The sequence below is a fragment of the Leptodactylus fuscus genome, chromosome 3, assembly GCF_031893055.1.
Source record: "Leptodactylus fuscus isolate aLepFus1 chromosome 3, aLepFus1.hap2, whole genome shotgun sequence".
NCBI classification, from domain to species: Eukaryota; Metazoa; Chordata; class Amphibia; order Anura; family Leptodactylidae; genus Leptodactylus; species Leptodactylus fuscus.
In genome coordinates, this window is record NC_134267.1 from 152,239,814 (window position 1) to 152,266,762 (window position 26,949).

A 26,949-nucleotide genomic window follows, 5' to 3' on the forward strand; every position below is an offset into this window, starting at 1 on the left:
TATGATACAGTGAAATGGATGACAGATCTATTTGCATGTACACCATTACAGCAGCTAAAGGCTGATCACAAGTGTCCAAGTTTTACATTCCATATGGCATCAGCACTGTAAGGTGCACCTACCACTGTCTATTTGCTGAGACAGTGGTAGGTGCAATGTTACAGTGACTCACAGACAGTGTCTGAGTCATTACACACGTCTGCTTTGTATTTTCTCTTCAAACATGCTGTGGCAGTCGCCATTTTCTCATATCACATCCATCTTTGTTCATCTGAAGTGAATTGCCATTTGTTCGGTTTCATTAAAAACTAAACAATTCTGAATATTCCGGTTGAATCTGATTTGTAACAAACAAATCCTATCTCTATTGACTACTTGATGGCCACCAGATGTATGGAATCTGAAATTATTTGCAACAACCGTGTTAATTCAATGCCAATGTTATTTGATTAAATTAGTTCTCTTTTTATCTGGGGATGTGGAATTTGACTGGTGAACACAGTGATTGGCACAGATGTAATGTGTACAGGGTTAGGCTAGGTTCACACCTGCGTTCTGGTCTCCGTTCTGTGCTTTCCGTCTTCTGCATGCAAGAAGACGGAAACCACAGACCGGGTCCGGCCGTGAGCGGCGGTGAGCGTTTTATGCTCTCCGCCGAGAAACCGTTTTTAAAAAAAATCCGGACACAGAGTACTGCATGTCCGACTCTGTGTCCGGATTAAAAATCCCAATTTCGCGGCGGAGAGCATAAAACGCTCACCGCCGCTCACGGCCGGACAGCTTTCTCACCCATTCAAATGAATGGGTGAGAAAGACTCCTGCAGGTTTCCGTATCCTGCTCTGTTTTATGCAGGAAACGGAAACCTGCAGAACGGACACCTGGGCGCAGATGTGAACGAGCCCTTAGATGCAAGAACTGCAAAATTGCTCGTTTGACCCAAACAAAAAAAAAAACAAAACAGTATATATTTTTAAATCCTAGGAAGCCTATGCATTCAAAGACACAAATCCTACAAAATAATATATTCCTCCCATCAGGCTTGGCTCCACCACCACTACTTGGGCAGCTTCTTTAGTCCTTCTTCATATATTTATACATTGGTGGGAATTTATGAACCCATGTACACCAGTTTTCTGGCATACAGTGTTGGCCAAAAGTATTGGCACCCCTGCAATTCTGTCAGATAATACTCATTTTCTTCCAGAAAATGATTGCAATCACAAATTCTTTGGTATCATTATCTTCATTTAATTTGTCTTCAATGGAAAACCACAAAAAGAATTGTCAAAAAGCCAAATTGGATATAATTCCACAGCAAGCATAAAAAAGGGGGTGGACAAAAGTATTGGCATTGTTTGAAAAATCATGTGATCCTTTTCTAATTTGTGTAATTAACAGCACCTGTTACTTACCTGAGGCACCTAACAGGTGGTGGCAATAACTAAATCACAATTGCAGCCAGTTGAAATGGATTAAAGTTGACTCAACCTCTGTCCTGTGTCCTTGTGTGTACCACATTGAGCATGGAGAAAAGAAAGAAGACCAAAGAACTGTCTGAGGACTTGAGAAGCCAAATTATGAGGAAGCATGAGCAATCTCAAAGCTACAAGTCCATCTCCAAAGACCTGAATGTTCCTATGTCTACTGTGCGCAGTGTCATCAAGAAGTTTAAAGCCCATGGCACTGTGACTAACATCCCTAGATGTGGACGGAAAAGAAAAATTGATGAGAGATTTCAACGCAAGATTGTGCGGATGGTGGATAAAGAACCTCGACTAACATCCAAACAAGTTCAAGCTGCCCTGCAGTCTGAGGGTACAACAGTGTCAACCCGTACTATCCATCAGCGTCTGAATGAAAAGGGACTGTATGGTAGGATACCCAGGAAGACCCCACTTCTTACCCAGAGACATAAAAAAGCCAGGCTGGAGTTTGCCAAAACTTACCTGAGAAAGCCAAAAACGTTTTGGAAGAATGTTCTCTGGTCAGATGAGACAAAAGTAGAGCTTTTTGGGAAAAGGCATCAACATAGAGTTTACAGGGGAAAAAAAGAAGCCTTCAAAGAAAAGAACACGGTCCCTACAGTGAAACATGGCGGAGGTTCCCTGATGTTTGTTTGTTGTTTTTTTTAAATGTAGATTGTGAGCCCCACATAGAGCTCACAATGTACATTTTTTCCTATTAGTATGTCTTTTTTGGAATACGGGATGGAAATCCATGCAAACACAGGGAGAACGTACAAACTCCTTGCAGATGGTTGTATGCCCTTGGTGGGATTTGAACACCAGGACTCCAGCGCTGCAAGGCTGCAGTGCTAACCACCGAGCTACCATGTGGCCCCCAGTTCCTTGATGTTTTGGGATTGCTTTGCTGCCTCTGGCACTGAACTGCTTGACCGTGTACATGGCATTATGAAGTCTGAAGACTACCAGCAAATTTTGCAGCATAATGTAGGGCCCAGTGTGAGAAAGCTGGGTCTTCCTCAGAGGTCATGGGTCTTCTAGAAGGACAGCTGGAGTCCAGTATTATATGCTCAGAGTATAATAATTGGAGGCTCAGAGAAGGTGAATAAAAATAACAAACACTAATTCTCGCTCTGGGTGTCTTTAGAATCTTTGTCCAACTTCAGGTGTCCCTGCTGAGGTCTGTGATTGGTCCTCAGTGGTCTCGTGGAGGTGCGCTGACATCATTACACTGCTGCGCCCCATGTGACTGCTGGGGCCTAATCAAAGGCCTCAATCATGGGATGGAAGAGCGCTGTAGAGGGTGCTGAGCCCAGAATAGGTGAGTATAACTATTTATTATTTTAATTCATCTTCCCTGGGCTAATATCTATTGAAAAGACGCTCAGCGACATTCCAGGACCCCTTTTAATTTACAATATGTATAGCGGTCGGAGAACTAGGCTTTAGTGGTCTGGGGCCCTTGCCACCACGATTGTTACGTCACTGCCCTCCAAACTTCACAGATCCCGATAAGCTTTCTGGCTTGGGAAGCCCCAGTAGCAGGTATGTCAACAGTATACATTGGCTCCTTCAAGTGGTAATATATTTGGTATGAAGCAAAATGATGTTATGTCTTTGAACAACAGACTGCAGTGAGTAGTTTTTTTTCATCGACTTTTAACTCGATTTACAGTCCTATGAAAAAGTTTGGGCACCCCTATTAATTTTAATCATTTTTAGTTCTAAATATTTTGGTGTTTGCAGCAGCCATTTCAGTTCGATATATCTAATAACTGATGGACACAGTAATATTTCAGGATTGAAATGAGGTTTATTGTACTAACAGAAAATGTGCAATATGCATTAAACCAAAATTTGACCGGTGCAAAAGTATGGGCACCTCAACAGAAAAGTGACATTAATATTTAGTAGATCCTCCTTTTGCAGAGATAACAGCCTCTAGTCGCTTCCTGTAGCTTTTAATCAGTTCCTGGATCCTGGATGAAGGTATTTTGGACCATTCCTCTTTACAAAACAATTCAAGTTCAGTTAAGTTTGATGGTCGCCAAGCATGGAAAGCCCGCTCTCAAATGATCTGAAAACAAAGATTGTTCAACATAGTTGTTCATGGGCAGAATACAAAAAGTTGTCTCAGAGATTTAACCTGTCAGTTTCAACTGTGAGGAACATAGTAAGGAAATGGAAGACCACAGGGACAGTTCTTGTTAAGCCCAGAAGTGGCAGGCCAAGAAAAATATCAGAAAGGCAGAGAAGAAGAATGGTGAGAACAGTCAAGGACAATCCACAGACCACCTCCAAAGAGCTGCAGCATCATCTTGCTGCAGATGGTGTCACTGTGCATCGGTCAACAATACAGCACAGTTTGCAGAAGGAGAAGCTGTATGGGAGAGTGATGAGAAAGAAGCTGTTTCTGCAAGCACGCCACAAACAGTGCCCCCTTAGGTATGTAAAAGCACATTTGGACAAGCCTGTGGACTGTTGAAACAAAGACTGAGTTGTTTGGTCATACAAAAAGGCGTTATGCATGGCGTCCAAAAAAAACCAGCATTCCAAGAAAAACACTTGCTACCCACTGTAAAATTTGGTGGAAGTTCCATCATGCTTTGGGGCTGTGTGGCCAATGCCGGCACCGGGAATCTTGTTAAAGTTGAGGGTCGCATGGATTCCACTCAGTATCAGCAGATTCTTGAGAATAATGTTCAAGAATCAGTGACGAAGTTGAAGTTACGCCGGGGATAGATATTTCAGCAAGACAATGATCCAAAACACCGCTCCAAATCCTCAGGCATTCATGCAGAGGAACAATTACAATGTTCTGGAATGGCCATCCCAGTCCCCAGACCTGAATATCATTGAACATCTGTGGGATGATTGGAAGCGGGCTGTCCATGCTCGGCGACCATCAAACTTAACTGAACTTGAATTGTTTTGTAAAGAGGAATGGTCCAAAATCCCTTCATCCAGGATCCAGGAACTGATTAATAGCTACAGGAAGCGACTAGAGGCTGTTATCTTTGCAAAAGGAGGATCTACTAAATATTAATGTCACTTTTCTGTTGAGGTGCCCATACTTTTGCACTGGTCAAATTTTGGTTTAATGCATATTGCACATTTTCTGTTAGTACAATAAACCTCATTTCAATCCTGAAATATTACTGTGTCCATCAGTTATTAGATATATAAAACTGAAATGGCTGCTGCAAACACCAAAATATTTAGAACTAAAAATGATTAAGATTAATAGGGGTGCCCAAACTTTTTCATAGGACTGTATAACTTCAATACTACTACATAACAATACATGTGGTCCATTAATAAATAGTATGGTTAGGGTTTCCCTAACATAGCTGTAGCCATACATAGCTGAAACCCTAGCCCCATGCAGCCTTTAATATTCTCCATCCAGCCGGGTTCTGGTACATACAGCTATTGCTATGTAACAATGCACTCTTCTGCATGGCTGGTTACCGGCAAGCTGTGTTGCATTATTGTGTCTGGTGTTCCTTTTAGCCTATATAAATAGATTTAAGAGCTTGGAAATAAGCCAAACATATTTATTTTAGGCATATAGTGAGATTGCACTGTACTTAGATCTGATGTCTAATATAAATAGAACAGCAAGTGTTTACTCATAAGAAGTGTATAGCTAGAGTAGACTTCGCCACTTTATAGAGATTGAAGAATTCTAATACAGGCCACAGTGTAGTGCTCATCCCTTCCCTGGGTACTTATATTTCAAGGTGGGTATAATTTGCTGTATTATATTGTGTTTTTGAATGTATATTCTAACTGTGCTATTCTGGGTGTGCAAAAACTGTAATGTTAATGGAGAACATTACTGACAGTTTTAAAGATTTATAAGTTCATTTTCTAGAATGCAAATATACAGCTAACAGTTGTATCACAGACTGATCATATCACCATTTCCATACATATCAATTTCTGTATTGACTTTCCATTTACATCAGTTTTGTTGTTTCTGGTTTTTATTAGTAATTTCAAACTGAAAAAATAGATATTGTTCTTACCACCAAATAATCGAAACTTCTAGTTTTATCTGCTGACGCTGTATGTTTGTGTTCCTTTATTGCCACTGTACTTGTTTGTGTTTGAGTTATTTTCTGTTCCTGAAATGAGAACTAATTTAGAATATATACAGTCCTATGAAAAAGTTTGGGCACCCCTATTAATCTTAATCATTTTTAGTTCTAAACATTTTGGTGTTTGTAACAGCCATTTCAGTTTGATATATCTAATAACTGATGGACACTGTAATATTTCTGGATTGAAATGAGGTTTATTGTATTAACAGAAAATGTGCAATATGCATTAAACCAAAATTTGACTGGTGCAAAAGTATGGGCACCTCAACAGAAAAATGACATTAATATTTAGTAGATCCTGCTTTTGCAGAGATAACAGCCTCTAGTCGCTTCCTCTAGCTTCTAATCAGTTTCTGGATCCTGGATGAAGGTATTTTGGACCATTCCTCTTTACAAAACAATTCAAGTTCAGTTAAGTTAGATGGTCGCCGAGCATGGACAGCCCGTTTCCAATCATCCCACAGATGTTTCAATGATATTCAGGTCTGGGGACTGGGATGGCCATTCCAGAACATTGTACTTGTTCCTCTGCATGAATGCCTGAGTCGATTTGGAGCAGTGTTTGGACATTGTATTGCTGAAATATCCATCCCCAGCGTAGCTTCAACTTCGTCACTGATTCTTGAACATTATTCTCAAGAATCTGCTGATACTGAGTGGAATCCATGCGACCCTCAACTTTAACAAGATTCCCGGTGCCGGCATTGGCCACACAGCCCCAAAGCATGATGGAACCTCCACCAAATTTTACAGTGGGTAGCAAGTGTTTTTCTTGGAATGCTGTTTTTTTGGACACCATGCATAACGCCTTTTTGTATGACCAAACAACTCAATCTTTGTTTCATCAGTCCACAGGACCTTCTTCCAAAATGAAGCTGGCTTGTCCAAATGTGCTTTTGCATACCTGAGGCGACTCTGTTTGTGGCGTGCTTGCAGAAACGGCTTCTTTCTCATCACTCTCCCATACAGCTTCTCCTTGTGCAAAGTGCGCTGTATTGTTGGCCGATGCACAGTGACACCATCTGCAGCAAGATGATGCTGCAGCTCTTTGGAGGTGGTCTGTGGATTGTCCTTGACTGTTCTCACCATTCTTCTTCTCTGCATTTCTGATATTTTTCTTGGCCTGCCACTTCTGGGCTTAACAAGAACTGTCCCTGTGGTCTTCCATTTCCTTACTATGTTCCTCACAGTGGAAACTGACAGGTTAAATCTCTGAGACAACTTTTTGTATCCTTACCCTGAACAACTATGTTGAACAATCTTTGTTTTCAGATCATTTGAGAGCAGGTTGTCCATGCTCGGTGACCATCAAACTTAACTGAACTTGAATTGTTTTGTAAAGAGGAATGGTCCAAAATACCTTCATCCAGGATCCAGGAACTGATTAAAAGCTACAGGAAGCGACTAGAGGCTGTTATCTTTGCAAAAGCAGGATCTACTAAATATTAATGTCGCTTTTCTGTTGAGGTGCCCATACTTTTGCACCGGTCAAATTTTGGTTTAATGCATATTGCACATTTTCTGTTAGTACAATAAACCTCATTTCAATCCTGAAATATTACTGTGTGCATCAGTTATTAGATATATCAAACTGAAATGACTGCTGCAAACACCAAAATATTTAGAACTAAAAATGATTAAGAAGACATATTTCTAACAAAGTAATGTTAATATGTAATAGGGGAGCTTGACAAAGATGTAGAAAACAAAGGCAGTTTTTCTTTTAGTTTCAGTGTATATTTGTTTTCAGAACAAGTCATTTCTGAGGGTAAATTGGTAGTGTTTGTTTGCTAGTAAATTGGTAGTTAAGAAATATTCAGTTTTTTTTTATATCTGCTTGCTAGGAAATCTATACAAAATCAGAACCAAAAAAATTGCATGTATACAATATTCTACTTTGATGTATTTAGACCCCTTTATAGTAATACTATCATAATAATAATAATAATAATAATAATAATAATAGAATTTACACTTCAACTAGAATAGTAACATCATTTATATTATAATAAAAAGGATAACAATAAGAAATTTGGATCTCTTTTCTGCCTTCTCTGCTGTGTCTGTTTTTGGCCACTTTGAACAGTCCCTTTTTTGTCCCCCGCTTATCAACTGAAAGTGCTAGTCCTGGGAACTCCTGCAGAAATGATACAGTGCAGATATGTTCTTCCCTACCTGTCATCTTTGCTGGACATGTCTATATATATATATATATATATATATTATATATATATATATATATATATATATAAAACTTCTGGAGACAAGGCTGTTTCATGATTTTGTATTACAAAGTGATACCCTATATGTTTCTATGTTTGACCACCTATTCATTGTTCTGTAAATTGCAGCCTGTTAGGAGTTTTGTTATAATGTGGCAATATTGTATTGTGCTACCTGTTTTATCAAAAAGGGTAGCTCTGCTGTCTCGTAGAATCTTTTTAGATCTAAAGGTAGTTTGGAGAGAGGTTTAGAGGAGGAGGTGAACAAAATCAAAAATGTCTTTAGTAGAGATGAGCGAACAGTAAAATGTCCGAGGTTCGATATTCGATTCGAGTAGCCCCTCAATATTCGACTACTCAAATTGAATATCGAACCCTATTATAGTCTATGGGGGGAAAATGCTCCTTTCAGGGGTTGGGCAACGTTCGATCAAATTATACTTACCAAGTCCACAAGTGAGGGTCGGGCTGGATCCTACGTGCAGTCTTCTCTGTGCAGCGTCCCGCTGTGTCTTCTGGCTCTTCCGGCTCTTCATTCACTCTGCCAGGCATCGAGCCTGGGCAGAGCCGACTGCGCATGCCCGAACTACAAGCGGACATGCGCAGTCGGCTCTGCCCAGGCCCGATGCCTGGCAGAGTGAATGAAGAGCCGGAAGAGCCGGAAGACGCCGTGGGGAAGCTGCACGGAGAAAACTAAAGGTAGGAGAAGAACCAGCATTGATTGGCTGACTGTATAGCATTCGGCCAATCAATGCTGGTTATGCATCAAACTTTTCCATTCAAACAGCGAGTGGTACTCGATCGAGTACAAGTATTTCGAATACCGTAGTATTCGATCAAATACCTACTCGATCGAGTACTACTCGCTCATCTCTAGTCTTTAGAAATGTTTCCTCTGTTCCTTGAGCCATGTTCTATTCTTGTTTTGCTCTAAAAAAGATATAAAGTAAAGGCAAATGTATCTTGTGTGCAATATCTCATGTAAAACATTACATGGTTCCCATTTAAATTCAATACAATGTCATCCAGAGGGTAAAAGACTTTTTGCAGTGTCTTTAGCTATTTGCCTAAATGATTTAGAATTAACTGACTTTGTAATATTTGACAATGGATTTTCTGTACCAAACTAACCTTTTAGTTTTGACATCTGAAACTTGCATGTACTATGTACATTTTATCTCTCCAACAAGGTCTGCAAAAGACAAATATATTTTATCTGCTTACATAAAGAACCTTTCTACCTTGTAAAAATGCCCAAATATTTATAAATCACAAAAATTACAAATAAAAGATTAACTAAATACATTGAATCTTTATCATTTAGCTTTTCAGAAGCTGATGGTAAAACTATGATTGCTAGTATGTCAGGAACATCCTTCTTCACAGAAGCGCCCATAGCGCTGTAACCCCCCCCCCCCGATAGTACTCGTCCATAGAATTCAGCGCACTGTCAGCTTTCCAGCTGTATATAAAACTGCATGTGCCCCAATTCATGAAAGATCCTCTTTAATGTATAGTAAATTGCAGCCTGTCAGGGTTTTTTGTTTCACTGTTGCAATATTGTATTATTCTACCAGTTTCATCATACAGGGTAGCTCTGCTGTCCCATATGATCTTTTTAGGGTAGAGAGAGGCTCAGGGAAGGGAGTAAACATAATCAAAATTTTGTGTAGAAATATTTTCTCTTTACCTTGAACCATATTCCATAGAAAAGAAGTATTTTGTGTGCAGTATCTCATATAAAACATTACATAGTTCTCCAACTAAATTCAATAGAACGTCTGTGTAATGTATTGTCATCCGAAGCAAGAGACTTTTTGCAGTGGCTTTTCGTTTTGAAGTCTGAAACTTGCATGTACTGGTACATTTTAGCTCTACAACAAGGTCTGCAGAAGACAAATATATTTTATCTGCTTACATATTGATAAATCAGAAAAATTACAAATAAGTTAACTGTATACATTGATTCTTTATCATTTAGCCTTTCAGCAGCTGATGCTAAAACTATGATATTGTTAGTGATCTAAGATATTCACAAAATGATATGTTGTCATCTCTTATCTATGCGTAACTCAAACAACAACATATATTGCCTCTACTGAATGGGAAATTGTGGATATTGCTGAAAGTAAAATAATCAGGAAACCTTTACTAATCCAGCATTTGGCCATTTACAAGTTTGCCAAGGTCCCACACGTTGAACCCACCTGCTACAAAATCCAGTAGAAAACCTCTGGCTTTTGCCACAGCTTTCATCCATGATTGCAGGGCAGATGGCTCCCACTTTCCACATTTGCATTGCAATATGTGAAAAACACATAGCAATAATTAACAATGCTTGAATATTTGAAAACCTCAGCACAAGACACTTTAGGCTTTGGGTTAATTTCTGCTGTGTGGGATATCTTTTGATTCCATCCACTACACTGAGACTGTATTTCACGGCAGGTTAGCTGTCAATAGTTTTGAAAATGCAATGTGGGGCTTAAGGCTGCATAGTGTGAATATCACTATTTCCATGAGTGAATAATGTTATTCAAATTGTTCTTGCACTGTACTGATAATATAAGTGATGTATGGCTGTAGTAAATGAGCACATTCATGAGCATGTGTATTTTGGATTTAGATGGCATCTTACTGCTCTGGAACAACAGCACAACCTCAGCCTGGAGATCTGCTGGAGATTACCAATAACTTTAGTAAGCAATGGGCTCTGTATCTTTGTGATGGTTATGTCCTCATTGCTGTTCCACTGGGTAAGTTCTTGACTTTAGAATATGGAATGGACCCTCACTCCTTCCTAAAACCACCCAAACTACAGTAAACATTGACTTTGGAATAAATGCACAAACACTTTATTTTGGGTGTCAAAATGGCCACAACTTTATTAAACTCACAGAAGTAAAATCATGACAGAAGGAGTCAAGTGAAGTGCTAGACCACTGGGATTCACAAATACTGTGAGATCCCCAGCTGTCTGACATACAGCACCCGGCCAGACAGCAATAAATAAATAAAGGGGGCGGCACGCTCCGGCTTGCAATTCTAGCAGAGCCAGTACACTTTAAGGGCACCAACGACCCTGTGCTTAATGCTGTGCCCGCCCCTGGATGACGTTACTATTACCACATCCTTCAGGCTGGCCATTTCCAAAGCTCAGCCTGTTCACCACCATGAGGTTTAACCTCCTCTATTAGTTAAGATAAGTCCACAATAACTTGCTTGCTTGCAACTTGCTTGCAAGTCATTTCACACTTTAAGGGTTAGTTCACACGTTGGGGGCCACGCAGGTTTGACACAGAATGAGACGTGGCTCGCTGCGTCTCTCTCTGGTCAAAACCCGCCTGCCACGACCATCGCGGTCGCAGCTTTCCCCTCCGTAGCCGGCGCCGCGGCTTCCGCCTGAAGAAAGGACATGTCGCTTCTTTTCTCCATTAGCAGCAGCCCACCGCTAGCGGAAAAAAGAAGCACGGCGGTTTGCATAGACCACCATTGTAAAGGGGCGGATTTTGAAGCGAAATCCGCTGTCGAAATCCGCCCCTTTGTTCACGTGTGAACGAGCCCTAAATGAACTTGACCACCACCATACTGATTAGTAATCAGTGACTGATCCAGACTTTGCGGGGCCCTGGGCAATTGACTTTGGCGGGGCCATACTTACCGGGGGGTCTGGGAGGTATTGAATACCCCCCAGGGGAACGGTGGGTCTGGGGCTCCTCCCCCCAGGATTTTTTTAAAAAAATTAGCCCTAAAAATGCATTTTTTGAGGCATTTTTTTAACTAGTGACGCTAGTGACGCTTTTTTAACTAGTGCCTGGAGTCCGTTCTGAGTTTCCGTCTTCTGCATGCAGAAGACGGAAAGCTGTCAGATCGGGTCCAGCTGTGAGCGCCGGTGAGCGTTTTATGCTCTCCGCCGCAAAACCGTTTTTTTTAAACCGGACACAGAGTACTGCATGTCTGACTCTGTGTCCGGTTTAAAAAAAAAAGGGTTTGCGGCAGAGAGCATAAAATGCTCACCGGCGCTCACAGCCGGACACCTTTCTAACCCATACCTCCCAACTTTTGAAGATTAGAAAGAGGGACAAAATGTGTGGAGCGCGTAGCACGCCGTGACAAACTTGGCTCTGCCCACTTTTATGTTAACCCATTCTCATTCATTTTTTCATGCGCTCCCACACAGTATAATCCTTCTACAGTCACCCGTAAATTATATGTCCCCCCTCCATCTCTCCCCCAGTTTCATATACACCCTTCATCTGCCCCTAGTTTCATGTCCCCCCCTCCATCTCTGTCCCCAGATTCATGTCCCCCTGTTTCTGCCCAGTTTCATGCCATCCCCCCCTTCATCTGCCCCAGTGTCATGCTGTTCTCCCCCCCACCTTCATCTGCTCACAGTTTCATGGCCCCCGTCTCTGCCCCAGTGTCATGCCGTTCTCCCTCCCCCTTCATCTGCCCCAGTGTCATGCCGTTCCCCCCTTCATCTGCCCCAGTGTCATGCTGTTCTCCCCCCTTCATCTGCCCACAGTTTCATGCCCCCCGTCTCTGCCCCAGTGTCATGCCGTTCTCCCTCCCCCCTTCATCTGCCCCAGTGTCATGCTGTTCTCCCCCCCTTCATCTGCCCACAGTTTCATGGCCCCCCCATCTCTGCCCCAGTGTCATGCCATTCTCCCTCCCCCCTTCATCTTCCCCAGTATCATACCGTTCTCCCCCCTTCATCTGCCCCAGTGTCATGCTGTTCTCCCCCCTTTCATCTGCCCCAGTGTCATGCTGTTCTCCCCCCCTTCATCTGCCCCAGTGTCATGCTGTTCTCCCCCCCTTCATCTGCCCCAGTGTCATGCTGTTCTCCCCCCCTTCATCTGCCCACAGTTTCATGCCCCCCCGTATCTGCCCCAGTGTCATGCCGTTCTCCCCCCTTCATCTGCCCCAGTGTCATTCTGTTCTCCCCCCCTTCATCTGCCCCAGTATCATGCCGTTCTCCCCTTCATCTGCCCCAGTGTCATGCTGTTCTCCCCCCCACCTTCTTCTGCCCACAGTTTCATGGCCCCCCATCTCTGCTCCACTATCATGCCGTTCTCCCCCCCCCCCCTTCATCTTCCCCAGTGTCATGCCATTCTTCCCCCCATCTGCCCCCAGTTTCATGGGCCCCCTACATTATGTTCCACCTTAACGTTTAAGACAAAAAAACACACTCACCTTCCCTCGCTCCCCCGCCGCTCTCTCCATTCTCTCACTCAGACACATATTGTAGGCGTGATGTGACGTCATCACATCGCGCCTACAAATGCTGGAGCATAGCGTTAAAGCAGGAGCTGAGCTGTGACAGCTCCTGCTTTAAATGCAAATGTATTCAGCTCATCGGCGTCCGTAGGATGCCGATGAGCTGTAATCGGGACATACCTCCCGCTGATCGGGACCTTTGTGTTAAGTCCGGGCCGCGCCTTGCCGCCTCGCCCGGCCCTGGATCCGCCCCTGTTAGGAATGCACTAGCATACAATACTACAAGCCCTATACCATCTTCTCTACTATATACCTTAGCCACTGTGATAGATAAAGAAAAATTGTTAAGCCAGTTCATCTAAGCTATAAATGTTGCTGAAAATGCCTCTAAAATGATGTGGCTGTACTTAGAAACTACAGAAGAGAAATAGATTATAATATCGAAATTACTACAAATCAGTATACATGGGGAATTTTGCCATATCACAAACAAATAATTGCCAAACATTTATGCATATAAGTACATACTTTCCACTTGCAGGAGCTTTACTTATGGAAAACTATGTAATGACAATAATAATATTTTTATTATTATTATTATTATTATTATTATTATTATTAATAATTGTTATTATATTTTTGTAAGTACATAACATTTGACATAAAATCTGATCTAGCAAACAACATAGACTATGAGAAACAGAAACCGTGGGTTTAACATAATTCTCTTTCTCTTCCTGAAAGCATATGGTAAAACATACAGGAGTTTGTAGAATGATTTTGAAGCCATAGGGCAACTAGACATACACTTGAATATCCCAAACCATTGCTATGATGGTGACCTGCTCTCCTTTAAGGCCTTATTCACACAATGGTGTTTGTAAGCAGGCACAAGGGATGCCTTGGCTGATAGAATTGCTATTACTAATTCCAGACAACTAGCATGAGTTTTACCTAAAATATGCGCCAGTCGCTAACTGGTGTGGGTTTCAATTCTGACAAACAGGAAACTGAAGTCTCTTAATAATTCTGGTACCTCTGTCACCAGTGTACAAATCTATTAAAGGGGTTTTCTGGTCTCAAATGGATTTTTTTATACTGGTGATGATCTATCCTCAGTAGACTAACACCCAGCCCCTGCACATATTGGCTGTCCCAGAAGCCTTCAGGCATCAAATGCTGCTGCAATGAAAGAGCGTAGCATTTGCAATCTGCTCCTATTCAAGTATTAAGAGTTGCAGCCCTGTTCACCCTATAGCGATGGTTCCCATCCAGACCCCTACAGATCAGATGCAGGCAATCTATCCAGTGGATAGGTCATCAGTATAAAACATCTATATGGGTTCAAACAACTTTTTAAGACCAGCACACAATACACTGGATCTTAATAAATTCTCCCTATTTTTTCTTATTATTCTCACTTCTATTTACAGACAAGATGTCACAAGCTACTCCTTGCAAAAAATCCTTTATTAAAATGCAACTATTGCAGGAAGCTGTTGGCAGTGGGACTTTTGAAGTAAATAACAAATATGACAGTGAATTTCCAGCCCTTCACTATGAGAAAATCATTCATAAGGCACAAATTCTAATAGATACAGAAGTGAGCACAGATCTTCTGGGAACAGACGGTGAGCAATTTGTCATTTTGCTGCGTTATGGAGACAATATTTCTATCCAGGTATGTTTTATTATAGTAATGATGATGACGATAATAATAATTGTAATTAACACAGACAATCAAAAGTAGAAATATCTAAGACTATATTCACATGACTGAGAGGTCATTTTTTCACAGTCCATTATATCCAGGAATGGACATCACATAGATGTAAGTTATAATGGAAAGATTTGTAGCTATTCCATATGTCTGACCTAGTTCATCCTTTTTTTTTGGTTTACATATACACCACGTAAAATAGTCGAAGGGCCTGAGCACCAAGGAGAAAGAGTCAACAAGGTCAACTACATGGAACAAGCCCAATCCACCCCAAAAGTGAACTAAGCGAGGCCCCAGCCCCTCCAGGAGGAGTGGATTGTAGAGGAAAGAGACCATGGAGGATTTTTACAGCGATTTAATATACTTTATCAATAAACCATGCCCACATTGCAGATCTGATCTCATCTTATATTTCCCCCTTTTTTGTAGGCAGCAATGAGGCCTAATTGTGCAATTTCACAGTTTTCACAATTCTGCATTAGACCACGTTAACAATATAAGTATTTTGTCAGTATTTATACTACTGTTTCTGAGCCAAAGCTCCAAGTGGAAACATTATTGAAGGATGTGTACCTCTTTATTTTAGATCTCCTGGTTTTGGCTTAGGGTATGTTCACACATCAGTATGCCATCAGTCCATTTGAATTCATTTTGAGACTTTAAAACAAACGGACTGATGCACATACTGATTGTATACTGACACCTTTTTATGCTGAAAGCAAACGCTGTCTGTCCCCTAGAGGACAGATAAGGGGATTAAAAGTAGAAAATTGTAAACAAAGTAGAGATAAGGAGATATAATAAATGTCCTTATGTCCTCCTTATCTCTACTGTTTACAATTGCTACTTTTAATCCCCTTATCTGTCCTCTAAGGGATGGACAGTCTTTGCTATTAGCATAAAAAGGTGTCAGTATACAATCAGAATGTGCATCAGTCCGTTTTAAAGTCTCAAACTGATTTCAAACGGACTGATGGCAGACTGATGTGTGAACATACCCATACAAATACTGATGCAAAATACTGACCAAATACTGAACATTTGAAAGTGGTGTTGGGTATATACAAATGGGCTAGCTAAGTATTTTCCACTGTCACTGCAGGTGGAAAATCAGCAGTGTTTATAGTAGAGTACAGTAAAGTGGTTGAGATTTATGCATTCAGTATTTTGTTCACACTCTGCAAAAAGAATTTCAGAAGTGTAAAATGATCTTGGCTGCAGATTATAAATAAACAGCATATTCATTTTACGCCATTAATTTTTACTGTGGATTTCACCACAGTGTGGCTTTCTAGCGGTATGTAAAACCGCATATGCCTGTGGACATAAAAGGATGTCTTTAATTTGGTGCATTTTGCCACATTAAAATTAGGCAGGTACTCTGCAGTGTATTCATGACAGAAAATCTTTAGCATTGTGGACATTGTATGTTGCTGGAATGCCAAATATGAATAAAATTCATGAGGAAAATTCACAAATGGAATTTGTTGGAATTTGTGAGCCTCTTTAATATTAGGTGAAATAGTAAGTCAAGTCATTTTTAGACACATCTGATCAATCCCTCTTAATATTACACAAGATGTGAAATTTCGCAATGGAAAAATGTACATCATCACCTTTCACATTGTTGAGTAAAAGGAAATGAGAGTAAGTAATAGAGCTCACAAGTAATGTTTTGTAAAGTGTGACAATTGTAGTAAACTGTTTTTGACCCTGTTTGACTATCTGGCTCTTCGGTAAACCCTTTTCGCTTTCTATGCAAGTTTTCTTTCCAAGTGCACACAAAACATGTATTATGCAGTCACAAGATGTTGATTGTTTTATTTTTTTTTTCTACATGAGAAAGGTTCATTCAGTTGTAACTACTGGAATCAGAAGAAACTTTGTGCATTCCTATTTCATATTTCCTTATATAACCATTGTTTATTTTACTACTACTAAGTTATATTACTTAAAGGGACTGAGAGTGAGTCTATTGCCTCCCAGAGTACATTCAGCTGCCGCCGCTGTGGTTATACCCACTACTAAATTTGTGTAATTTGAGTAGTAAACATGTCTAAAATGCCTTGCACCACATTTATCAAGTGTTTTAGTAATGTATATTTAGACTAGAGAATCTAATAATGCGGCAGATTTATCATCCAGCATCAGACATTTTGATAAATCTGGCACAGTTTAACCTTTTCACACATAATTACAAAAGGGTGAGTGGTGGGTATGGGGGGGTGGTTTGGGTTATAACAGTCCATGGAGTCTCATCTTCCTCTTAGTTGGTGACCACTATATGGGGTGGGGCGGGTGTATTGGGATAAATATAACAGTCCGTGGAGTCTCATCTTCCTCTTGTTTGGTGACAGCTGGACACGTATTGGGCAGCGATCTCCACAGTGGCCTCTTCTTCTCCCAGTAGGATGCAGAGTTTCCTCTTCTCGTCTGCAGATATGAAATCTGGGATGTGGGCAGAGAGTCTTTGGTAGTAGATGGCCCTCACAGCTGAGTATTTGGTGCAGTGTAGCAAGAAGTGGGTCTCGTCTTCTAGGGCCCCCTGGTCACAGTGCTGGCACAGTCTGTTCTCCCGTGGCTTGTACGTCTGCCTGTATCGCCCCGTCTCTATCTCTAGTCTGTACCGGCTCAGGGTCTGTCTGTGCTTGGGGTGGCGTATTCTCTCCAGGTAGGTGGCCATGGTGTAGTCCCTTTGTAGGGATTGGTACACGGTGAGTTTCTTGGAGTTATTTATTTCATTTCTCCATTCTTCAATGTACCGCTCTCTGTTTGCCTCTGTGGTCGCCTTTATTTCGGCCTTGGTTATCATCTGTTGGTGTTTTTGGTTTGGTGGTTGTCTGTTTGGTTGGTGAATGTCTGGTTTGCTCAGGTGGCTTAGCCAAGCTTGGTGGTGGTAGGAGTCAGGCTTGCTCCCCTGGATGTGTGCCTGGAAAGCTAGCGCCCTCTTCTGTATGGTGAGCCATAGGGGGAGTCTGCCTAGCTCTGCCCTGCAGGCCATGTTGGAGGTGTTGAGATGGACCTGGAGCAGGTATTTGCAGAACTCCAGATGGAAGTTCTCTGTTGGTCTGGAATCCCACTTTGACTGGTATGGGTAGGTGGCTGGGCCCCAGACCTCACTGCCATAGAGAAGGATCGGGGAGATGACTGCGTCAAATATCTTCAGCCAGACCCTCACCGGTGGTTTGAGGTGGTACAGTTGTCTTCTGATGGCGTAGAAGGTTCTGCAGGCTTTTGCTTTCAGGGTTTCTATTGCTGCTTTGAATCTTCCTGATTGGCTGAGCTCCAGCCCCAGGTAGGTGTAGCTGTTGGTTTTCTCCAGTGTGGAGCCATTCAGTGTGAATTGTGGGGTGGTGGAAGCTTTATTGTGGCTCTTCTTCTGAAATACCATGACTTTGGTCTTTTTCTGGTTGATGGGTAGGGCCCATGTGGTGTTGAATTTTTCCAGCACTGACAGGCTTTCTTGGAGGTCTTTCTCGGTGGGGGCCAGGAGTAGGAGGTCATCGGCATATAGCAGGAACTTCACCTCCCGGTCGTTCAGGGCAAGGCCTGGGGTTGGTGAGGCCTCCAGGGCTGTAGCCAGTTCATTGATATAGATGTTGAAGAGCGTTGGGCTCAGGCTACAGCCTTGTCTAACCCCTCGGGCCTGTTGGAAGTATGCTGTCCTTTTCCCATTCACCTTCACACTGCACTGGTTTCTGGTGTAGGAGCTCTTGATGACGTTGTACGTTCTTCCTCCTATTCCACTCTCTAGGAGTTTTAGGAGTAGGCCTGGGTGCCATACTGAGTCGAACGCCTTCTTAAAGTCCACGAAGCAGGTGAATATCTTGCCTCTTCTGGTGTTGTGGACGTGCGTCTTGATGAGGCTGTGCAGGGTGTAGATATGGTCTGTGGTGCGGTGGTTTGGCATGAACTCTGCTTGGCTCTTGCTGAGGACCCCGTGTTGTGTGAGGAAGGTGAGGATTCTGTTATATTGATGATGCTGTTGAACAGTTTCCCCAGCGTGCTGCTGACGCAGATCCCTCTGTAGTTGTTGGGGTCATATTGGTCACCATTCTTGTAGATGGGGGTTATGAGCCCTCTGTTCCAGTCTTCGGGGAAGTGTCCAGCATTGAGCACGAGGGTGAATAGCTTTGCCAGTGCCGCGTGTATTGCTGGAGGGCTGTATTTGATCATCTCTGGTAGGATGCCGTCAGGGCCACTGGCCTTTTTGCCTTTCAGCAGGGCAATTCTTTCCTGTATATCTTTTATGGTGATTGGCGAGTCCAGAGGGTTCTGGAAGTCTTTGATGACTTTCTCCATGTCCCTCAGTTTGGTGATTATCTGTTGCTGTTCTGGAGTTAGTTCTTCTTCTGGGATGTTTTTGTAGAGACCTCTGAAGTAGTTTAGCCAGATATTGCCATTTTGGATGTGGAGAGAGTTTTTCTTGGGCATTGTGCCCATGTGGTGCCAGGTCTCCCAGAATGAGCTGTCCTGGAGGGAGTCCTCTAGTTGCTCTATTTTGTGGGAGAGGTACCTCTGTTTCTTCTCTCTGAGGGTGCCCTTGTATTGCTTGCATAGATTGCTGTAGGCTTCCCTCACCTCCTTGTTGTTGGGGTCCCTGTGTTTTTGGTTGGAGGCTGTTCATAGGCTATGGCGTAGTGCTCTGCAGTCGCTGTCGAATCATTTGTGGGACTGTTTGTTGGTTTGTCTTATTGGTTTGGTTCGTTTCAGGCCTGCTAGTTCTGCTGTGGTCTGTAGGATGTACTTGAGATCCTTCACAGCTCTGGTGACTCCCTGTTGGTCTGGCTGATAGGTGTTTGTATGGAAGTTTGTGAGCAGTGTCTTGATTTCGGGTCGGTTGATTGCGTTGGTATATTCTATGGCCTGGTGGTTGGCCCATTTGAAATGTCTTGGTAGGTTGTAGAGGCTGGACTGTTGGGGCTCATGTGTGGGTGTTTTGTTCATGGTTCTCATGGTTCTCAGATCTGGTTGTGATCTGAAAGATGGGAGTCAGGTGCGATTGTGAAGTCTTCAATTTCTGACAGGTCTGCGTCTGTAATGGCATAGTCCACCACACTGTTGCCCACTTGAGAGTTTAGTGTGAAGCGTCCTCTGCAGTCGCCTGTGACACGTCCGTTTATTATGTACAGTCCTAGGCTTCGGCACATGTTCAGCAGTTGTCTCCCACTCTTGTTGACAATTCTATCTTGGCTGTTTCTTCTTGTCTGTGTGGGTTCTGGGTGGTGGATCTCACTACCGTGCGTATGTGGGTTGTCGTCAGGGTGCAGGTAGTCTATCTCTGTGCCTGTCCTTGCATTCAGGTCTCCGCATATTAGTACTCTGCCTTTGGGTTGGAAATGGGTGGCTTCCCTTTGTAGGACCTCGTAAGTGTCGGGGTCGTGGTAGGGGGACCCTAGTGGGGGCATATATACTGCACAGAGATAGATGTCCTTCTGGCCGCTGAGGATGGAGCTGCTTATTTTTATCCATATGTGATTAGTTCCACGTTTGGTAGCTTTCACGTGTTCTTTGAGCTCCTCCTTGTACCATATTAGTATGCCTCCTGAGTGGCGGCCATGTTTGGTGGTTTTATTTTTCTGGGCGGGCACTGAGAATTCCTTGTAGCTCATGGGCGTTAGGGACTCGTCTTCTGCCCGAGTCCATGTCTCTAGGAGGATTTGGATGTTTATGTTTTTTAGTCTGTCTATGAAGTCTGGATCTTTTGGTTTAGATCCAAAGGCTGAGGCGTTCAGCCCTTGTATGTTCCAACTACTGATAGTGATTTCATCTTCGGCGTGCAAACCTTGTAATGAGCTGTCCTGCAGAGGACGGGCTGGATTCTTGGTTGGTAGCAGTGTGGCCAGGTATTGGTTTATGTGCATTGCTGTTGTGGCCATTGTAGTGACCGCATGCTCTATTCTCTTTATTGTCTCTATGTCGGTGCTCTGGGTTGCTCTGGTTGGCTTTTTCTTGATAGGTGGCCTCTTTGGGGGGTTTTGTCTTGTATATTGGTGGTTGTCGGGTATTATTTCCATGACTCTTTGTCTTGTTTGGTGTCTAGGCCTGGGGTCTCTGTTGAGCACTAAGTCTTTGAATTCCTTCGCTAGAAGGCTGACGCCATGTTTATTGAGGTGTTTGTTATTATATAGGTGACGCTTATCTATGGAGGTGTGTTGTGCCAGGGTGATGCCTGATGTTGGACTGATTCTGGTCGCCAGCTCTTTGTTGATCCCCATGATGGTAGCTTCAGAGATGTCTTCTCGTGGGAGCAGAGATGACAGGATGATACTACAGTCTGGGAACTGTTGCTTTGCTTTCTCTGCTAGTTGGACCAGTTGGCCCGCTATCTGTTGGTGCTGGTCAGTGAGATCTTCTGTGCCTGTGTGTATGACAATGTGTTTCGGGGTAGTGAAGAAAGGCTTGCAAATGACGGTATTGGCTTTTTCAATGGTCACTCTCCGGATCATCATTGGAGGGTGGCGATTGGTTGCCATAACAGCCAGGGGCCTATTGTAGGCTCCCAGGCTTGACATTACATCAGTTCCATTAGATGCTGCCATAGGGGATAGGTAGTTGCCCTTGGTTTGCACATGGATATATATGGCTTATACATGGCTTTTATGCAAAAAGCAATGGTTTTGCACAAAAATTAGCTTGTTTGTTTTATAAGGAAAATGTTAGTTCTTGTACCGTGTTAGCCAGTGTGTTGGAAAATAAAAAAAACAAAAAAACTTGATAGTCTTCAGTAGTTGATACCTTTTTAATGGCTAACTCATAATGATGACAAATTACTGACATTTCGGAATGCTTCGGCTCCTTTATCAAAGTAAATTTAAAACATTTCTGAAGGATGCATATATGTATACAGAGAAGGCATGGAATTTACGGTGTTAGGACTGTGTGGCAGGTGAAACCAAGGTATCAGGGTCGCAGCCTGTTTCGCTGTAACTGCTCAGTCCAGCATGCATGGGATTAATTCCCTTGCCGCCAATGGGCATGGTCAGTCTGCTGACTGACAGTGCTGTCAGCCTATCGGCACCTGGCTTGGGCACCTGGGCTGGCTGATCATGCCCGCCTTCCCTCCATTTAAGGAGGCAGGTTTGGGCCGTCCGGTGGTCTAGCCTCAAATACCAAATGTCATATGGTGCTGCAGCTCTATATGTGGAGCAGCACTGTTATATGTTCTTGTCTGTGTCTTATATGTTTGTGGAAGTGGGTCTCCCTTCTGAAATATAGGTTCCTCTTAGCCCTATCATTTGTAGGGATAGGCCAGGGGTAGGGGAGACACCCATCATTTATAGGACCTAGTTCACACAGTGTGTCAGCTTCCTGGCTGTGCTGCAACAGCAGGTGGCTGTGGTGAGTGCGGCCCAGTAAGCTACTGATGCACATGGTAAAGTTTGTGTTAGTCTTGCAGTGCAGTAACTGCAAGACTTTATAATTCATTAGCGGCTGTTCTGTACTGCAAGAGACAGCTTCCCTGTGAAGTAACAGGGGGGAACTCAGTTGGTGGTGTAGCCCGGCAGTGAAGTTAACTGTCGGCCTTGTTCACACCAGGCCTTGTTCACACCAGGGTGACCTGCAGTTCGGAGCCCAGTGGGCTCCGCAGGATATTTATTATTTATTTTTTGGCCAACCCCTTTAACCTTTTCGCTGCCAGGCACGTACACTGTACGTGCTCCCAAGGTGGCACTTCAGTAGCGGAGGACGTACTTAGTACGTCCTCCCTACTAATGCCGATATCTCTGGACTGCATCAACATATCTTGATGCTTTAAAATGCATTTTAAAGAATAGACTCTCATCTTTAAAATGATATCAAGAACTCGATGATTGTATGTACAGTCTTGGAGCAATTCACTGTTGAAAACACTATTTGGCATTGAGATCCAACTGCAGATCTCAATTCCCGACAGCATTTCAACAGTGAATTACTCTGAAACTGTACATCCAATCATCGAGTTATTGATATCATTTTAAAGATGAGATTCTCCTCTTTAAAATGCAATTGAAAGCACCAAGATAAGTTGATGCAGTCCAAAGATATAGAGCTCCAAAGTGTCCCCCCTCTCCCGTCTAAGCAAGCAATTTGCGATCTAACAAGAAAGGAAGAGGGACACGGAGCAGTGCAGCAGAGATAGAGAGAGAGAAACGATCTGACTCTCTGCATAACTTGTATGTGACAGCAGGAGGGGGGTGGCAGGGACTCTTTTGTCCCTATTAACCCTTCTCCTGCCAATCAGAGTGTATACTATACATTTGTCTCTGATTGTCACATACAGTTATAATGTAATTCCCCCCTGAGCTTTACCAGTGGGGTATTCTTATGTTATACCTCCTGAACATAACCAGGAAGTTTGTTGGCACTGTGACCCAGACGTTTACCATTGTCCAGGTCGAAGAGCCAAAAAAAAAAGTCGCACCAAACACTTACACAACATATACATAAAGTCGCAAATAAAGTTTACATTTCACCCAATCCCTGTCCTGTCTATACCTGAGCTTTCTACAGTAAAATACGTCTCTAGTGATGTCCGTTACACACTAAAATAATAGTAATAACGATTATCACTAGAGATGAATGTATAGATTGCTAAAATTATTATAGGGGGATGGAAAATACAATTTTTATGTAAAGTCCTATTTAATTTGCATGCACAAAATGGGATGGCGCATTTCTGCGATTTTGGCGATTCTTTAACACCCGCCCCTGTAAATATATACATGTGTGGTATGTATGAACTCCTCACTTATTGCAGTTTTATGGACAGTACATTATGTTTGCAGAAAGGGATTTCTTGAGCCGCACTTTAGTGGCAAATTTGAATTTTTGCGCAATTTTTGCTAGCAATCTCTGTTTGCGGCAAAGTTGAATGAAGGTGGTTGTATATATAAACTATTAAATTGTGTTTTTATATACGGTATGCTGTGTACTCAGAAAAAAGTTAGATTTTGGTATCACAGTCACAGTTTGGTAGGTGCAGTATAGCTTTTTAACATATTAGTGAACAACAGCAAAATCCTGCTTGTCTTCTGTATTCGTGTTTTTGGGAGTCCGAGCTCTTGTTGTAGTTGATGTTTGCGGTACATATAGTATATATACACATTGTATACACCATAAGCTATTATTTTAAAAGTATTTTGTATATGAATGTGAGATTGAACATGAGTTTTAGGTGCAAATATGTTTTTTAGCGTATTTTTCAAAAAATTATTTGTGTTGGTCGCAAAGTTGCATGAAGGTGGATGTGGTTATCGATGACCCATTAAGACATTTGTAATCTTCAGGTTGTCTACTTTCAAAAAATATATAGGGTTTAGGGGTTCACTTACTTTTCATGGTGTGTAATCCCTACATTTTATAGGATGATACTTTTTTAACATTTCCAGCTTCAAAGCAGATTTTTGTTCCTTCCAGTTCTAGCGATTTTCTGAAGACACGTGCATGCGGGTTCAGGCCATAGTGATATGTATGAACTCTGCACATGTTGAACTCTTATTTTTAGGAGGTTTGGTGCATTTAATTTTTTGTTTGGTTTCCGCTTCTAACAACTAATATACATTTATTTGCATTTTTTCATAAAACATTCACTTTAAATCAAAATTGCATGAAGGTGCCTGTTCATATACAGTACCAAGTGGCATTCTGACAATGCTGCAGGTGTCTACTTTAAGAAAATATATAGGTATGGGGGGGTTGGATGCTTTTTTAATGTTGCAATTTAGATTTGATTTGTCCATCTCAAAACTGTGAAAATTGCTCTGGCTACTGGAGGTGCAAAATTTCCAGAGACCCTTGGCAGCGAAAAGGTTAAAGATGAATGGAAGGTATGGAAACAATGCAGCACATTTAGGTACATTGTTTATGTAACAATGGAGGTGCTGTGTTTAGATTTACGTAACTCTGTATAGCTACACCAACTCATAGCTTCTATCCCTGTGATGGCTAACCTTTTAAGCTCAGTGTGTCAAAATTCGTAAAAAAAACCTAGTTTAATTCGAATGGCATGTCACATCTAGAACTATCCATCATTTTGTGATATTTAAAGCTCTAGTAAAAAAGTTATATTTTTGAAATGTTTATTTATATTATATGTATTTCTAGCCAATCACATAGTATATGACCCCTTTTTCTGGGCAATGACATAGTATATAACCCACTTTTTTTTTAGCCCTCACACAGTGACCCCATTTTCTGCCCCACACAGCATCCCCCTATGATCCCCCTATTTATGGCCACCACACAGTTTGACACCTTTTATACACCCCACAAATTATATGACTCCTTTTTTTTTTTAAAAGCTGACCCACAGTATATGACCCACTGTTATCTCTTCACCCTCACCCAGAGAAATATGCATCATTGTCCATATAACGCATATTTAAAGTAAAGAAAAAATATGTACTCTTTTGAAATATTTTACCAAAATACTCTCCAGAGATTATTTACTATTTTGCATTTGCAGTATTAGGGCTAGTTCACACGTAGGCAAAGGGGCGGATTTTGACAGCGGATTTCGCTTCAAAATCCGCCCCTTTACAATGGTGGTCTATGTAGGGCTGCCGCTAGCGGAGAAAAGAAAGGACATGCCCTTTCTTCAGGCGGAAGCCGCGCGGGCTCAGCCGCGCGGCTTCCGCCCCCGGCAGCGCCCTCCTATGTCGGCTCATTCATTTGAGCCGACAGTGGAGGGGAAAGCCGCGACCGCGATGGTCGCGGCAGGCGGGTTTTGACAAGAGAGAGACGTGGCTCACCGCGTCTCTCTTGGTGTCAAAACCAGCGCGGGCAGTTCACGTGTGAACTGACCCTTAATTGGTTAGTTGTTGATGTTGATGGTGGGCTCATTTGTACAAAGTATCACATCATCGATCAAAAAGTCACATCATAACCATCCAAAATCTTATCTGTATGGCCATTTGGCAGATTCTAATAAACCCTATGGCATTTTAATGAAATTAATGAATATTTTCTCATACACTGTATAATGGACTCATTCATAGGAAAAGTTTCTTTCTTGACATGTAATGGTGCATCTCTCCAATAACCCTATTTCTCAGAAGCACATATTATTTGCAAACTAAATCTACTGTGTTTTGTATAACAACAGTTCTTTTATATATAACATTAGGAATGCATTACATCATTACTAAGGTCACACTGGTGGTATTGAGAAAACTTTACATTTAAAACTAAACAATGTATCAATGGATCAATGATCTGATCAGTTAAATATGATAAATTCCGCTATGAAAATACATCTACCCCATGATCCTGTCAATGAAACAAAATTCTAAAATGCATGTTTATTCTTTAAAAAAAAAAAAAAGAAGAAGAACAACAAATTGCTCTGAACTTTATCATTTTTATTTACTGAGTTCCAGGAAGAAAGTAATGATAGGATTATACTTTGAAATAAAGATTGTATTGATATCTACTGTTACAGAGATTTCACAATCAAATTATCTTTGTAATACAACGGGTATAATATAACGGTGCTGGACGTGTCTTGTATGTCTCAATTGCAGATTAAACAGCACTTGTTTATTTGCTGCTAAAGTACAGAATGTGCTGTATGTGAGAGTGCCTATACCAGTAACAGACTGGAACCTACAGTCATGGCCAAAAGTTTTGAGAATGACACAAATATTATATTTTCACATGATCTGCTGCCCCCTGGTTTTTATGTGTGTTTGTCAGATGTTTTTATCACATACAGAAATATAATTGCAATCATATTATGAGTAACAAAAGCTTATATTGACAGTTAGAATGAGTTAATGCAGCAAGTCAATATTTGCAGTGTTGACCCTTCTTCTTCAAGACCTCTGCAATTCTCCCTAGCATGCTCTCAATCAACGTCTGGACCAAATCCTGACTGATAGCAGTCCATTCTTGCACAATCAATGCTTGCATTTTGTCAGAATTTGTAGGTTTTTGTTTGTCCACCCGTCTCTTGATGATTGACCACAAGTTCTCAATGGGATTAAGATCTGGAGAGTTTCCAGGCCATGGACCCAAAATCTCTATGTTTTGTTCCCTAAGCCATTTAGTTATCACCTTTGCTTTATGGCAAGGTGCTCCATCATGCTGGAAAAGGCATTGTTGATCGCCAAACTGCTGTTGGATGGTTGGGAGAAGTTGATCTTGGAGGACATTCTGGTACCATTCTTTATTCATGGCTGTGTTTTTAGGCAAGACTGTGAGAGAGCCGATTCCCTTGGCTGAGAAGCAACCCCACACA

At 42.0% G+C, this 26,949-nt stretch overlaps 1 protein-coding gene across 2 annotated transcripts in view; it reads left to right on the top strand.

Moving 5' to 3' along the window:
- Nucleotides 1–5,117: 5,117 nt before the first annotated feature.
- The window catches only part of LOC142197886 (phospholipase A and acyltransferase 1-like), a 188,118-nt gene continuing 166,286 nt past the window's right edge, over nucleotides 5,118–26,949 (top strand). Inside the window, exons 1-4 of one of the 2 annotated variants that reach the window (XM_075268557.1) lie at nucleotides 5,118–5,207; nucleotides 10,419–10,548; nucleotides 14,443–14,690; nucleotides 14,932–15,621. In XM_075268557.1, coding sequence (XP_075124658.1) covers nucleotides 10,419–10,548; nucleotides 14,443–14,690; nucleotides 14,932–15,009 — 456 coding nt within the window. In that variant the 5' untranslated portion in view covers nucleotides 5,118–5,207 and the 3' untranslated portion in view covers nucleotides 15,010–15,621. Of the gene's footprint in view, nucleotides 5,208–10,418; nucleotides 10,549–14,442; nucleotides 14,691–14,931; nucleotides 15,622–26,949 lie in introns of those variants that run through there. The other variant, XM_075268558.1, reaches the window with a different exon arrangement.